This window comes from Nelumbo nucifera, chromosome 3 (genome assembly GCF_055504915.1).
Source record: "Nelumbo nucifera cultivar China Antique chromosome 3, China Antique-T2T, whole genome shotgun sequence".
Lineage (NCBI taxonomy): Eukaryota > Viridiplantae > Streptophyta > Magnoliopsida > Proteales > Nelumbonaceae > Nelumbo > Nelumbo nucifera.
The window spans coordinates 23162308-23176416 of record NC_142651.1 but is presented as its reverse complement, the minus strand read 5'-3'; the positions used below and the strand labels follow the sequence as shown (position 1 = coordinate 23176416).

The 14109-nt window shown below is 37.3% G+C and overlaps 2 protein-coding genes across 5 annotated transcripts; one reads left to right on the top strand and one right to left on the bottom strand.

Moving 5' to 3' along the window:
• Positions 1-393: 393 nt before the first annotated feature.
• LOC104602048 (NAC domain-containing protein 92-like) lies at positions 394-2371 on the bottom strand. Of its 2 annotated transcripts, none has more exons than XM_010265607.3 (3): positions 2086-2371; positions 1382-1647; positions 394-1247 (listed from the first exon to the last, which is right to left on the bottom strand). In XM_010265607.3, exons 1-3 carry the CDS (start codon positions 2237-2239, stop codon positions 660-662), a joined length of 1008 nt encoding a protein of 335 aa, XP_010263909.1. In that variant the 5' UTR covers positions 2240-2371; the 3' UTR covers positions 394-659. The 2 variants fall into 2 exon arrangements, with proteins under 2 accessions (XP_010263909.1, XP_088758106.1); XM_088901980.1 differs by having other exon boundaries at positions 1382-1829; positions 2086-2189.
• Positions 2372-9332: 6961 nt separating this feature from the next.
• LOC104602035 (uncharacterized) lies at positions 9333-14104 on the top strand. Of its 3 annotated transcripts, none has more exons than XM_019198710.2 (6): positions 9333-9561; positions 9647-10014; positions 10094-10435; positions 10566-10931; positions 11585-11784; positions 11894-14104. In XM_019198710.2, the coding sequence occupies exons 1-6, from the start codon at positions 9410-9412 to the stop codon at positions 12137-12139; spliced, it is 1674 nt and encodes a 557-aa protein (XP_019054255.1). In that variant the 5' UTR covers positions 9333-9409; the 3' UTR covers positions 12140-14104. The 3 variants fall into 3 exon arrangements, with proteins under 3 accessions (XP_019054255.1, XP_010263897.1, XP_010263888.1); XM_010265595.3 differs by having other exon boundaries at positions 9334-9561; positions 9650-10014; positions 11579-11784; XM_010265586.3 differs by having other exon boundaries at positions 9335-9561; positions 11579-11784.
• The last annotated feature ends 5 nt before the right edge of the window (positions 14105-14109 follow it).

Genomic DNA, 14109 nt, shown 5'->3' with positions numbered 1-14109 from the left:
GGGGTTTGACATTAACTTCAAAACAATAATGTTAAATAATAACTAACAATTAAGGATGCCAATTAAGGGAGTCTTGTCAGCCCCTTGATATTGCTGATCATCATCACCCTGTTGTAGATATTGCGGATATGTACACGTGTACACTGACAAAAAATAGACAGCAGAACATTTATCTTATACATTCATGGGCGCATGCTTTGATTGGTATAGCCATTAATCTAACATTATTACAGCCATTCTAATTATATATACATTCTATTCAATTCATCGCACACATTTTCATTGAGGCTACGTTAATTTGGTTTGAAAGAAAAGAAGGGTAAGGAAAAGAAAGGAGGGGAACTTAATTTCAAACCAAACACAGCGTAAAGTTAATTAGGCTGCTTCCAAATATAATTTACAAAAGGACATAAAATTAAAGCATTCTTTAGATTGCACATAAAGGTGACAAGAAACAAATGGGGATTTTGATTTTTCCATCTAACTACAAGTTTGAAGGAATTGATCGATGATGAAGTACACAATGATTACACTTGTGCATTATTTAATGCTGATTGGGATGGTTCGTTCAAGTTTTGATCATGCATATATGGCATGGTTCAAATCCACTACCTGAGAAAAGAAAATAAAAATGACAACTTGTGTGTTAGTCCTTTGCTTCAACAGCTTCTCCACGTAGAGTCCAGATTGAATAGTAATGGTTGTTGCTGCACGGCATCGGCATCAATAGCCTTAGATGAAGAAGATGCAGGGAAGTTTGAATTTAAATCAGTTATGAAGCGGGAGTTCTCTTGCAGTACTGGATCTGGATGAATTGATGAGCTTAAGTCGGTCATTGTTGCTTTTTCTCGGGGTTGAAGTTGATACCCGCCCAGCTGTAATGCCCTCAAGATCATTGAATTCATTGATAGGTTTGAGCTAAGCAAGCCTGGAGTAGGCCATGACAGTGGGGCAATATTATTATCGTTGGTGGCTTCTCTTGCCGGAACCCAATTCATGTTTGGGTTGACGACACAGCAGCTGATGTCATTGTTGCTATTGTTATTGTTACTAGAAATAGCACCGAAACAGCTTGATGAAGAATTAACTACAGTACTACTTGGGTCTGGAAATAATCCGATCCCTTCTAACTCATTCATCAATGTACCGGCATCACAATTTGATTCAAGAGACGCGTGCAATGGAGTAAACTCTGGTTTCTTACTGGTGGCGCTCTTCTGAAACACCCTACAAACCACCCACTCCTCCTGTGAAGAAACATGCAAAAAGCTCTCATTGATAAATATCGAATTCAGAAGAACCAGAAGGGAGGAATATATAAGCTAGCTAGCTTGTATTTCAACTTAATTCAGTATATATACATGCATCTTTAATTACCTACCTTAATGGGTTTGTACGTAAACTTGGTTTCTAGCCTATATTCATGCATCACCCAGTTGCTTTTCTCTCCCTTGGGAGCTCTACCCTTGTAGAATACTAGGGTTTTCTTCAACCCTGCCACCACACCACAGTGAAAGATCTCCTTGTCTTTGCCTGTTGTTTTCCAATAACCTGCATCTGTGGCTCGGTTTGTTCGAAGGCCAGTTGGGTATTTTCGGTCCCTCAAGCTGAAAAAGTACCATTCTTTCTCCCCCATAGAAGCTTTGCCTATACAAAAGTCACAACCAAAATTACCTTTTTCCGTTGGGCAAACCACTCTAGCTAAGACATTACATGCACGAGTTCTCTGGTTCTTGGTGCGCTCTGATAGAACAACTCCCTTGCTTCGGTTTATAGTTTAATTATATGGTTTGCTTGTATCGAAAAAGTAACTTGATCATCTTGAATCTCTTGATTAATGGAAGAAAAATGAAAGAAATGATAAGTGGCACTGAATTTATCTTTATTCGATCGTTAGCGCGGAAATTTTCAATCAGGACTAAAGAATCAATCTAACATGAGCTTGGAGCCTAGCTATAATTATACAAAAATCCAATAAGATACCAAAAGAAAGAAAATTAATTAAGAACCATAAAACAACATTGAAAATAATATATAAAGATTAACGGAAGAAGAAGAAGAAGAAGAAGAAGAAGAAGAGACTACCTGGGAGGTCCCAAGGTTCACATTTATTGAGATCAACAACCGCAATAGCTCTTGATACAAACTTGGAATCGGAAACCTTGCGAGTTAAATAATACGTAATGAGTTCTTCATCGGTTGGGTGAAATCTAAAACCAGGAGGAAGATTCCCCTCCATGTTAAGACTCGAAACTGGCCTTCTACCTCTCAAGCCAAGAAACAGGATGTCTAACAAGTAGATCGAGGAATTCTGAAATTATTTCAAATATTAATAAGATGCAGATGCAGTACGTCGTTTTCTATACGCTGCTCAAACTTGAACACGAAGCTGCTGCTGATATATATATTCCACACCCTAAAACTTTTTCATGTTTTAATTCTTGCTAATTAAACAGGTTTAAGTAGTAAGATCTACATGTGGCCAAAAGAAATTTCCAAGTAACAAATGACGATCTATGATAATTAATCAGGTCGATCAACAGCTTTAACATGGTATCCTACTAGGTAGGACCCATCAAGTAGTAGATCATGATGTGCCACGTGTCACCGGCACAAGTGGCCATTTTGTATCTTGAGACACCCCCCTAATCTTCCCTGATTATTGTAAAGTATTTTGCGAAAATTGATTGGGTAAGAAGGTTCCGTTCAACAGTGGTGACCTTATTTTTTTTAGCAAATATAGTTCATGAAAGTTGAGTCTCGTGTCACCGGATAGATATTCTTGTCTCTACCAGTGTAACCACCTGCAACGGTTTCCACCTACCGGACCCCGCAATCTGTCACGCTAGCTAGCTAGACCAATAGAAGGGGCGTATAGTATTCTATTCTTTCCAAGGTCTGAAATGTTGTGATAGCTACGTATGTGGACACTATTCTGGCTACGTGTTTGTGGAATGCTCTAGTCTGGTGCTGTGCTGTGTCCTCTGTAGAAGACGAAGATCTCTCTTGCTCTCTCACACACACATGCAGACAAATGGGCTATCTTTATCAGACAAATGGAAGTGCAAATGGCATTGTTAAGTGAATAATATATATTGCAAATAAAATATATAGGGTAAGACTCATTCCCATGTAAAATTCTGTAATTCTCTGAGCAAGATGGAAATGGAACTGGGAGGCCAATTCCATTGCTAGCTTCCTGGGTTCGACTATTTGGACCCAATTTCTTAATGGAGCAGAAATCAGAAATTGGCTGGTAAATCATGGAGTTGTCTGGAGAGTGGAATTCAATTCCATTTCCACTCCCAAGTACTCTATGATTCAACTCGAGAGTACGTGGAACAGAATTATGGATTTCGAAGCCTGCTCTGAGGATATATCAAATTAATATCTCTCTTGCACCCGTTAACTTTTCAAGTCATTTTACAAATTAAACTCGCCTGAGTTCACTCACCATCTTTTAGCTAATTAACTCAGCCTCACAGTTTTAATTAACCAATATTGTCCCCAATTACTTAAAAAATTGCTAGCTAGTGGGGATTATACGAGCGCCCCACAAGCTTCACCAACTTATTAATTAGCTAAAACTACCAATAATTAATTAAGTATTATCAGTATTAAATTATTAATTAATTAACTCCGTACTAAGCTGGAGTCAACTCGTCCGATTTGCCGAACTACAGAAACTCGACAGAAATCCAAGGTTACGAAAATAATTGACAAACAGATATTTCAAGATCTGTGCTGTCGGCTGGAACTGTTGAATGGATCAACAGGGATTACTTAGAGTGGTTAATATGGTCACCAACCCGCACGACCAAACATCTTCTCTTAACGCTGTTGCCATGTAATTTCTTTATATGCTCCTCCATCGCTATCTTTACAGCCTGCTTACTTTTCATTTTCAATCCTAACTTGAGCTTTATATTATCTTCTTTGGAGGTTGGTTCTCTCTCTCTCTCTCTCCTTGGTAAGGCGTATAATTATTTAATATAGAATTAACGAAGATACTCTCCTTGATTTTCTACTTCTTGCTTGGGCTCATCAGTCTAATATTTATTTAAAAGCATTATCTTAATTGGTTAGTTCAGGGGTTGAGTCGAGCCTCTGGTCCTGGTTGTTATGACCCAAGTACGCCATGAAAGCGGCCAAGTGCTAAAACTAGTTTAATCCAGGCAGTGGTTCATGATTCTTTCTTCCTGGAAATTGAATGTCATTATCTGCACTGATGAGCGCTCTATCTATTATTCATCTGTATTAATTAAGTTCGAAATACAAACGGTCCTCCCCTCCCTAAACAAATCTGAATGATCTAGCTACTTTCATTCTTTTTTTTTTCACATTGTAGAGACATTTTAAATATATAATAACAATCATTATGTAGTTAGCCTCGTTTTCCATTGCTCATTGTTTATGAGAAATTATTGCCATAGAAATCCCAAAATTACTTTCGTATTCACAACCACATCAACACGTTTAGAATTTGGATGCCCTGTATTAATTGAACAAGGAATTAAAGTCTTTCAAGAAATAGGGGAAAAGTTTTCCAGGTGGTGCCACCCACCTGGTATCTCTTTATAATTATTAGGTGCCTTATTCTTTATCCATGTGTGGAGAAGAAGAAGTGCTGCGGCCAATTCATCATATCAACGTTGTCGCTTTAATTTCTTTCTACTTGGGACCAAAATTCATCAATGTTTCCAATCTGTGATCAAATCGGTTGGTTGGACTGGTCAATTGGTAATTTGGCAGATTCTAGATACATTTCACCACCAAAACTGTTGTATGCAAAAAAAAAAAAAAAGTTGACTTGGTTAATAATTTGTGATCCTGCCGGTTGAACTGCTATGACCCAATCAATTAACAGGTCAGGGATTTTTTTTTCTGCATTTTAGCTGCTTTTATCATTTATAAAAATGACTCATTTATCACATTTATTTTTGTTTAATATGATAAGTCTATAATATTAGAGATAAATTTAGTCTCTTTTTTTGCATTTTTCTATAAACTTTTTATTATTATAAATCTACATTTCATATTTTTAGTATTTAATTATAATATCTTGACCTGATCAATTTGACTGTTAAACCATTAGCTCACCATTCATATGGAAAAATAGTTTCATTTTCAAATTGGATTTTTTTTTGTATTAATTTCCGGGTTGGAATTAAAAATGCTGAAAATCCACTTGCATGGACATGCATATAAGGGTATATATACACCAAGGAAAAAATGAATCTAGATTTCCTCCTCACATTATGTGAAATAGGTGACATGGACCAAAGAGAGAGAGGGGCAAATAAGAAAAAGGGGGTTGTGTTGGACCTAGTGTGTCATTTTTGAGAGAGAGAGAGGGGGGGGGGGGGGGGGGAGTGTGTGTGTGCGCACCGTTTTGGTCCATGTGTCCCCTAATGGAGTGTCACAGTAGTGTGTGTGTGTGCATGCGTATTTTGGTCCATGTGTCCCCTAATGGAGTGTCATAGTTGTGTGTGTGTGCACACGCGTTATGGTCCATGTGTCTCCTAATGGAGTGTCATAATTGTGTATGTGTGCGTGCGCATGCATTTTCGCCCATGTGTCCCCAAATGAAGTGTCATAGTTGTGTGTGTGTGCGTGTTTTGGTCTATGTGCCCCCTAATGGAGTGTCATATTTGTATGTGTGTGTGCACGTTTTGGTCCATGTGTCCTCTAATGAAGTGTCATAGTTGTGTGTGTGTGCATGCACGTTTTGGTCCAGTGTCCCCTAATAGAGTGTTATAGTTGTGTGTGTGTGCGCACACATTTTGGTCCAAGTGTCCCCTAATGGAGTGTCATATTTGTATGTGTGTGTGTGTGCATTTTGGCCCATGTGTCCCCAAACGAAGTGTCATATTTGTGTGTGTGTGTAACAGGGAGAAGTGAAGTAATAAAAGGAGGGTTTCTTTGGGACTCATGCCATATTTACATAGGGAGAGAGAGAGAGATTTTAGATTTTATCTAAACAGATACTTGCCTTGGTTTTGATGAATGTGATAAAAATTTAAATTGATCATATCATGTTACTTTATATGTTTTACTATGTGCACTTGTGCATAATATTCCTCTTATAGTCTTGATAAAAACTAATATAGTTAATTAATAAAATTAAGGCTAAATTTTGAAAGAGTACAAATACAAATATGTAAAATGCAAAACGTTATATATATTTTGTATGTATTTATACTGTACATATTTGTATTTGCAATTTTTTCTAAACTGAGCCTAATTAGTAATTATTTTCTACATACTTGCTTGTGCGCAGCACATGCACGATACGCCCCAGAACCGTTTTTCAGCCAAAAATCATTGATTTGGTCAGCAAACCGCTGATCTGGATGATCAAACCATTTAAACCATTCAATGAATTTTGGCCATCTTTATTTTTTATTTTTTAAATTTTTTTATTAAAATGGGCTATCTATTTGGTTCAAATGGTCAAACCATTCGACCTAAGAACCGGACCCTAAACGATTTATTGTCCGATTCGATTTTAAAAACCTTGAGAAGAAATCACTTAGGACTCAATCATGCAAAAGTTGTAACCTGTTTGAAAAACCAGACCAAAGGGTTCATATATACTTGGGTCTTACACACGTTGTGGCTTTCCTTTCCTTTCTTTCTTTTTTTTTTTTTTTTTTAATTCAATGGCTTTATTTCCTTTCACCGTTAGACATTGTAGCAAATGACATGACAGGGAAATACATAAGATATAAAAAAATACTATTTTCTCAAATATTTGCATAAACTTAAATATTTAAATGGGTCATAGGATGTAGATGGAATAGAGACAAAATCATGCACAGAGTTGGGTAGCATATCGCGAGTTTCCTCTTGCTGTGCATGATTTTGTCACCAGACAATCTGGACTCCAAAAATGGATGGATTAGGTTGGGTCGCAATGCATATGACATATGCATGTCAGAAATGAGTTGTTGATGGGTGTGGTCAGCTGGTGGATGGATTCGTCTTTAATCCACACTCAGTCCATCCATTTGCAACCCCTAGATGTTTTGGATGAGAGAATAACTTAGGCTGTGTTTATTTGCAATGTAAATCTGAACCAGGTGCAAATTTTGTATCTGGTTCAGTTTTGCATCTTTTTGTTTAAAACTATAGTTTGTACACCTCCCTCCTAAATAAATTCTCTTATATAAAGTGAGGAATGCATCATCTTCTCACTCATCATCAAACATATAACCCTTGTGCTACCTCTATTTTCTTTTATATAAGATGAAGATATCATTCTACTTCATATTTTATTTTTCACAAACAAATAAGACAAAATCAAAATATGAAACAAAAATAAACCAAAATTTACACTCAACCTTTTTGCACTCATGCATTTACACCGGTGCACATGAAATTCATACTGGAAACACAGAGCCTTACCACATCCACCCTATGGACTTTGATCAAGCCCAATCCAGCCAATAGTAAATTGCCAAGCCCAAGTTAATGGGCCACCAGAAAACGAGATAAGGAAAGAAAGGGCTAAAGCTAGCTATACTTATGCTGGGCTTTTATTTTTTTTTTTACTTTTTGTTTTGGGTTAAGGCATCGTTTCAAGGCATGTGGAGAGAATCTTAATTCTTAACCTATGTTACTTTCTGATATCAAACCAGGAAAGAAATGACTTAAGCAACCCATTTTGTGTTTCAGTACCATAGCCTTTTTAGTATTGAAACTTATAAATGCAATATTTCCCTGGAAATAGAAGAATTAGTTACACCATTTTTTTTTGTTGCTATTTGGCAACTGGGCAATAAAATATTTGTGGATATTGCTCTAATAAGCTGCATTTTCTAAGTAACTTAACTGCATATTGTTCAGAAGTAGGACTGCAATAAGATCCGATTCAACTATATCCACATCCAATCCAATTATCAAACATATGGATCCAAATCCAATAAAAAATTTGACTCGGATCGGATTTAGATTAAATCCACATTCATCTTATTATATATATATATATATAATGAAAAAATAATAATTTTAAGAAAACTGATTATTTTTAATTTATACATGTATAATATATAAATATAAAATATTTTATTTATCAATTTAAATTTTATATAATTATATATAATACAATTATTAATTAGATGCAAATTTTAACATCTAAATCCAAAATAATCCCATTTAAAATCGAATTGAGTAACTTCCGTTTATAGAAGTGTAAAACAATTAGGTGATGAATCATGATTGATCATAAAAAAGAAAAAGTAAGAAGAATTTACTGCGTTAGGTGATGAATCATGATCATGTTGCTATAGTGCTATATGTTTTTCTTTATGTTACATGATCGCAGTCCCTAAATCTTGAACTTATTTGTATACTTTTTTGGACTTATTCTGCAAGCTATTCTACACAAAAATACATGCACCCCCCTTCATCCAGTCTGAATTTAAACTGGGTTAATGGATCAAGGATTGGGACCAGGTTCAATCCTGGTCAAAAAGTGTAGACCCATTCTACGTGTGCATGCCATGGCCCATGGGATGCTCAGAATTCAGAAATCAGAACCTTAACGGCCAAGTTAAGAGGAGAGGTGAGTCGGTGACTGGGGGACTGACGACCGAACGGCTTGAATGTCCAAAATGACGGAAACACCCTTCACCTTTTCAAGTGACGGTTTTCTTCCACTACCAGGCAAGAATACTTTAAGAACCACATTGAACTGACCAAAACACCTTAACACTCTTTATATTATTACACTCCCTGAACTCTTAATTCTTAAATTGGATTAATCTAGAAATTCTTTTCTGAGCTATCAACAATATCTTAACATTTCTTTTAAAAAGTTAAAGAACTACTAGCAATTAACAGATTCATGGCTGCGTGTGGGCTGTGGCCTAGCTAGCTTTTGGCTATTGGAGGGGTCCCTTGTAGATTACAAGAAGTGTCTGCTTTTCATACCAACTACACTACAAGAAATTTCTACTTTTAACGCCAAGAATAATAAATTTTTTGCTTTTTAACTTCTGCGATTATTCCCCAACAGAGTGCTTCGCACATTGGCATGTACGCATGCAAGAGAGTCCAACTGTCTGTCTAAGCCCCACTTCGCAAATCGCAACAGAGATTATGAAGAGCAGTTTGGGACTTTGGGTTGAATCGATCTGGAAACTATTCAGCAGAAGTTGTATTTGAGAGACCTACTGTTTGTTAATGGGGTCAAAGACTACAGCAAAAATTGTATTCGATTCTACTGAAATAGGACAGATTGGTCATTTGATGAAGCCACCTGGGCATTTTGGACGTTATAATAAGGAGATATTGTGATGTGAATGCCCTACTTTTTATACCGTTTCTTTTGTCCTGGAAAGAAAACTTGGGACTTGGGTGGGAGGGCCATTTGATTTCAAAGGAGCAATAACCAACCATTAACAAAATGCTATGTCCATGTCCAAAAGAGCCGCTTGTTGTGTTGTTCTTCAATGTCTCAACCTCCTTCTACCTTCTTTTCCTCTTCTTCTACTTCTCTTCCATTTTGCTTCCCAAGTTCTTTCATCATTTTCTGTGCACAAAAACAATATCCAACAGGTATATATGGTGCAATCATCTCTCTCTATATATATCTATCTATCTGTCTGTCTGTGTTATTTTACTTGATTATTTCTTTTTGCAGCAGCGACTATGAATACCAAGTTGGCTATTCCGAAGAAGAGGAAGAAGAAGAAGAAAATCATGCATACTACAGCACTGAGTGTACTGGGAAAGAGGATCTGGTGGCCAACATCATTCATGGTGGAGAAGCCCTATCGTTTCTATCCATTAAAAACCTCGAGAAGAATAAAACTCTTATTGAAGAACGAACAGGGTCCGACGACAGCATATTCGAAGGCCTTCGAGAAATATTTTTCGAGGAACAATTGCCTGTTTGTAGCTCACTTGCATCAAATTACGAACATGATAGTGAAGCTAAGGCTGACGAGACCTTTACCTCTAGTGATACTGATTCATTTGCCACACCTATGAAATTGAACCGAGATGAAAGTAAGCATTAATTCTAGTTTGTTTTATTGGTTTTATGGGTCGTTTTTTCTTTTTGTTTTTGACAATGTTTGCTGTGAAGGGTGTGACAACGGAGAAGGAACAGACAACGAAAATGCAGAGAGGAACTTGCCAGAAGATGAAAAATTTTTAATATTTGTGCCACCTCGGTTGAAAACCAGAAAGCTTGAAGCTCAAGTGAAGGATGGCGATGAGATGTTTGGGGACTCGTTTACAGTTGGGTCAACGTCTAAGAGTTCTTCTGAATGGAAAAGTTCCATTAATTTCAGGGATTCAGAAGATCCTTTTTCTTCTTCATCTAGAAGAAGCTGCCCCAACTGGGAGTCCTACACAGTGTTCCAGAAGTATGATGAGGAGATGACGTTCCTGAATCGAATTAGTGCACAGAAACTCAGTGAAACAGGCAAGCTATTAATTAACTGGAGTGACTCTTTTCTTGGTTTTTCTTTTTTCCGTCTTTTATCTTTTATACACCCTTTGACTGATTGGTTGCCCGTGATTAATTAACACAACCTTAATTAATTTGTCGTCAGAATCTCTTAGGACGATTGAAGTATTTCCAAGGTCTATCTCACAGAGGATCGTACATAAATTTACAACCAAAAGGCCTCGTGGGTACAGTAGAAACCCATATCATGAACTGGAGAATGCTTATGTAGCGCAAATTTGCTTGGCATGGGAAGCTCTTAACTGGAACTACAAGAACTTTCAGCGTTTCAGAGCTTCACAAGAAGGAGATATTGGCTGTCCTGGTCGAATTGCGCAGCAGGTTCAGCAATTTCAGGTTTTGCTACAGAGGTACATCGAGAATGAGCCTTATGAGTATGGCAGGAGACCTGAAGTTTATGCCAGGATGAGGATTTCTGCACCGAAACTACTTCAAGTTCCTGAGTTCCGAGGTAGTAATGAAAAACTAGTCCTTGTCATTATGTATATTGCTGGCTTCTTTTGATTGTAGTTGTAAAGTGAAGGAAGATGAGTGATTTCCTTGGAAAATGATATTTAGGCCTAGTTCGTTTTTTGGTAAGTTACTTATCCAGGTAAATGAGTTACCTGAACAAGTTTTTTCTTGGAAACACTTACCCGGTAAATGCATTTATCAATGTTTTTTTATTTTTCATGTAACTAAGTCAATGACCATTTTATCCATAAAATCCATTATTAAAAGGGACATTTTTGTCTCATTCAAGTGTTGGCAACTTTCCCCCTAGGTGGGAAAGTTATTTACCCACCTATTAGGTAAGTGATATCCAGAAAAATAACTTTTCTCTGGTCTCCACATAAATCTTAAAAAAGAACATGGGAGTCTTGATTAATAGGAACCAAAATCCCATTGATCAACTTTCCCCCCTCTCAAAATCTGAAAAAAGAACCCCCCTTAATATATAGGAAAACAAGTCATTTTCCTAATTTTCCTTCATTTTACGTGTATGAAAACAAACAGAATCATGAGGAACAATTTTCCACGAAATGTTTTTATTGTTTTGGCTTTATACCTATTGAGTTTTGAAATTCTGGCATTTTCCATTATTTTATTTTGCTTAAGATTCAGGTGATGATCAAAAGGAGGAGTTTGGATCGAAGATCTCATCAACTAAATTCCTTAGAATAATGGAAGATGGAATTCGAACATTCATGAATTTTCTCAAGGCGGATAAGGAGAACCACTGTGAGATCATTAAATCTTTTTTTAAGAGGCACCGTGGGGTCGACCCAATTCATCTAAAAATGGTGAAGAAAGCAAATGAAAAAGTGAGACTAATCTCAACTCTCAATCTCAGATCTCATTATTTGCCTCCTAAATTAACTTCCATACATGCATGATAAAAATTCTAAACACTTTGCTGGAATTGATTTGCAGAAAAAGAGAAAGCTTAAAGATCTCTGTCGTGCTCACAAATGCATAAGAAAAAGAAAGTTAAGCGAGGAGGAGGAGATGGAGATACTGATGGGCCTGATAGATCTGAAAGTGGTGTCTAGGGTGCTGAGAATGTCTGAGATCAATGAAGAACAGTTACAGTGGTGTGAAGAGAAGATGAGCAAAGTAAGAATGTGGGAAGGGAGAATTCAAAGAGATTCCTCCCCACTTTTCTTCCCTGCACACTGACCCACCCAGATTATGTTGCTTGACGATTGATGACTAGATCATGAATGTGCATGTCATGAATATCCTACATACATAGGTAAGCTTTTGTAAATACTGTATACAAGTTGCAGCAATGGACCCACAAATCAAAGCAAACTACATGTGGGGTGACACGGATTTTAGAGGGATTTGGAGTAGTCCATCAAAGAAGGGTAAAGAGATGATGTGTTAATAGAGTCATGAATAATGAAAAGTGAAGAGGGAAGGGAAAGAGACAAAGGAAGGAACAAGAGGATGGAGACAAGGGTAGCTTTAGCTTCCTTTATCTTTTTAATAAGGGTTTATCTCCATGAGATTTGAATTGAAGTAAAGAAGCAGATCGATAGATGGACAAGGCTGCCATTAGAGTGGAATAAGAAGGAAGCACATGGTACACTCAAAGGGAGAGAGCCACATATGGGTCCACTTGTATGAGGAACGAATTAAAGTAGTAGACGTAAATAAACCATGGAAGAAGCATCTAGATGCAATTATAATAAAAAGTTATAGTTGTTGGTTTAATTATGATCATGAGATGTATTGGGCCTATTGGCTAAGAACAAAATAAGTTTTTCCACGTCAAATGGGCTGTCCAAGATGATGGGTGTGTTCGTCAATAGGAGGGGAACAGTTTTTTCCTTGTTCTTTTTCTCCACCCTTTACGTCACTTGCTTTGTAAGCTGCATAACTCTTCTTCTGCCTGGTGGATAGGATATATGATCAAAGACTTGCCCTATGTGGCTTTTCATCTGCTGTTTGTAAGGGTGCAACTTGCGTACGTTGGCCCGATTTGGTATTTTACACTGCTTTGGGCTCAGACCTGCGGACCATAAAGGTCCAAACCCATTCAAATTCTGATACAAGCCCAACTCGAGCCCACCCAAATTGCACCCCTAGCTGTTTGCCGTTCACTTAGCTAGAGGTTAATTTTCTGTCTCGGGGTTTTAGGGAAAGCACTCATATTCATATATGGCCTGCCTGGCTGGGAGGGCTTTGTGAGATGGGCCTTACAGGAATAGCCTATAAGCAATGTTTGGTGAAGGACCCAAAAAGCATATGTTGACCGTCTTTCAACCCAAATAAAGACTTTCCCCAAAAGCTTCTTTTAGTGGCTTCTCCAAAGCAGCTTTTAACGAAAGCAACTCAACAAAGATTCAGGAGATAATACATGGTACGAAATCCTAATATCATGTTTCTTTGGGCTGAAACTTTCAAAAGCCATGCCCAGGCCCAGGCCCAAACAATTCTATTCAATTGGTTGTCAAAGTCAAATTATCTCAAGGGTTATTGAGCTGGTAGACAAATGGGAATGCCAACACACATGAAGACCCTTAATGTGCAAGTGTCCATGGCAATGGCAGGTTTCAGTCTTATAGCCCTGTCATGTCACATGTGCACAAAGTAGGTCTCTTTTCTTCTTGGGTCTTTCTTAAATTAATCTATTAAAGAGATGAATCTTTCAGTGGCTAGAGCAGTTCACTTTCACTTTGAGAGCTTCATTATAACAGATGACATGGACTGCCAAAAGTTGAGACATATTTCTAATCGAGGAGACCCCCTATCCAAATCATCAATCATTCTGATTCCATCCTCTAGATGAGAGATCTGTTTAGTCTGGTTTACTGTACAGCTAATTAGAAATTGTTTCCTTCGAAAAGGCTATGCAATTCAGACAGAACCACTAAACCAGCCCCAGATAAAAGATACCCTAAATCAAAAGTCACCATGATTCTATGACTTTTAATTTAACAAAATGATCTTCAATTCTGATTTCTGCACATAGGGTCCATTTTATTTGGTGTCGTAGGTAGAATAGAACTTGAGAAAACATGGAATTTTAGCCTTCAATTTTCACGATTTAGTGGAACTTAAGATGAAGCTAGGGACGGGTTATTTATTTAATTTGCCGGAATAGAAGTAGGTACAAATTTCAGCTCCAATATGATTCTGCT

What these genes read in the sequence shown, in the direction of transcription:
- LOC104602048 (XM_010265607.3), bottom strand. Translation starts at nt 2,239, where the DNA reads ATGGAGGGGAATCTTCCTCCTGGTTTTAGATTTCACCCAACCGATGAA. An exon ending in TGAACCTTGGGACCTCCCAG is followed by an intron (nt 1,648 to 2,085) that starts GTAGTCTCTTCT and finishes ACTTTTGTATAG; the next exon opens with GCAAAGCTTCTATGGGGGAG. An exon ending in TTACGTACAAACCCATTAAG is followed by an intron (nt 1,248 to 1,381) that starts GTAGGTAATTAA and finishes GTTTCTTCACAG; the next exon opens with GAGGAGTGGGTGGTTTGTAG.
- LOC104602035 (XM_010265586.3), top strand. Translation starts at nt 9,410, where the DNA reads ATGCTATGTCCATGTCCAAAAGAGCCGCTTGTTGTGTTGTTCTTCAAT. An exon ending in GAAATTGAACCGAGATGAAA is followed by an intron (nt 10,015 to 10,093) that starts GTAAGCATTAAT and finishes TTTGCTGTGAAG; the next exon opens with GGTGTGACAACGGAGAAGGA. An exon ending in TGAAGAAAGCAAATGAAAAA is followed by an intron (nt 11,785 to 11,893) that starts GTGAGACTAATC and finishes ATTGATTTGCAG; the next exon opens with AAAAAGAGAAAGCTTAAAGA.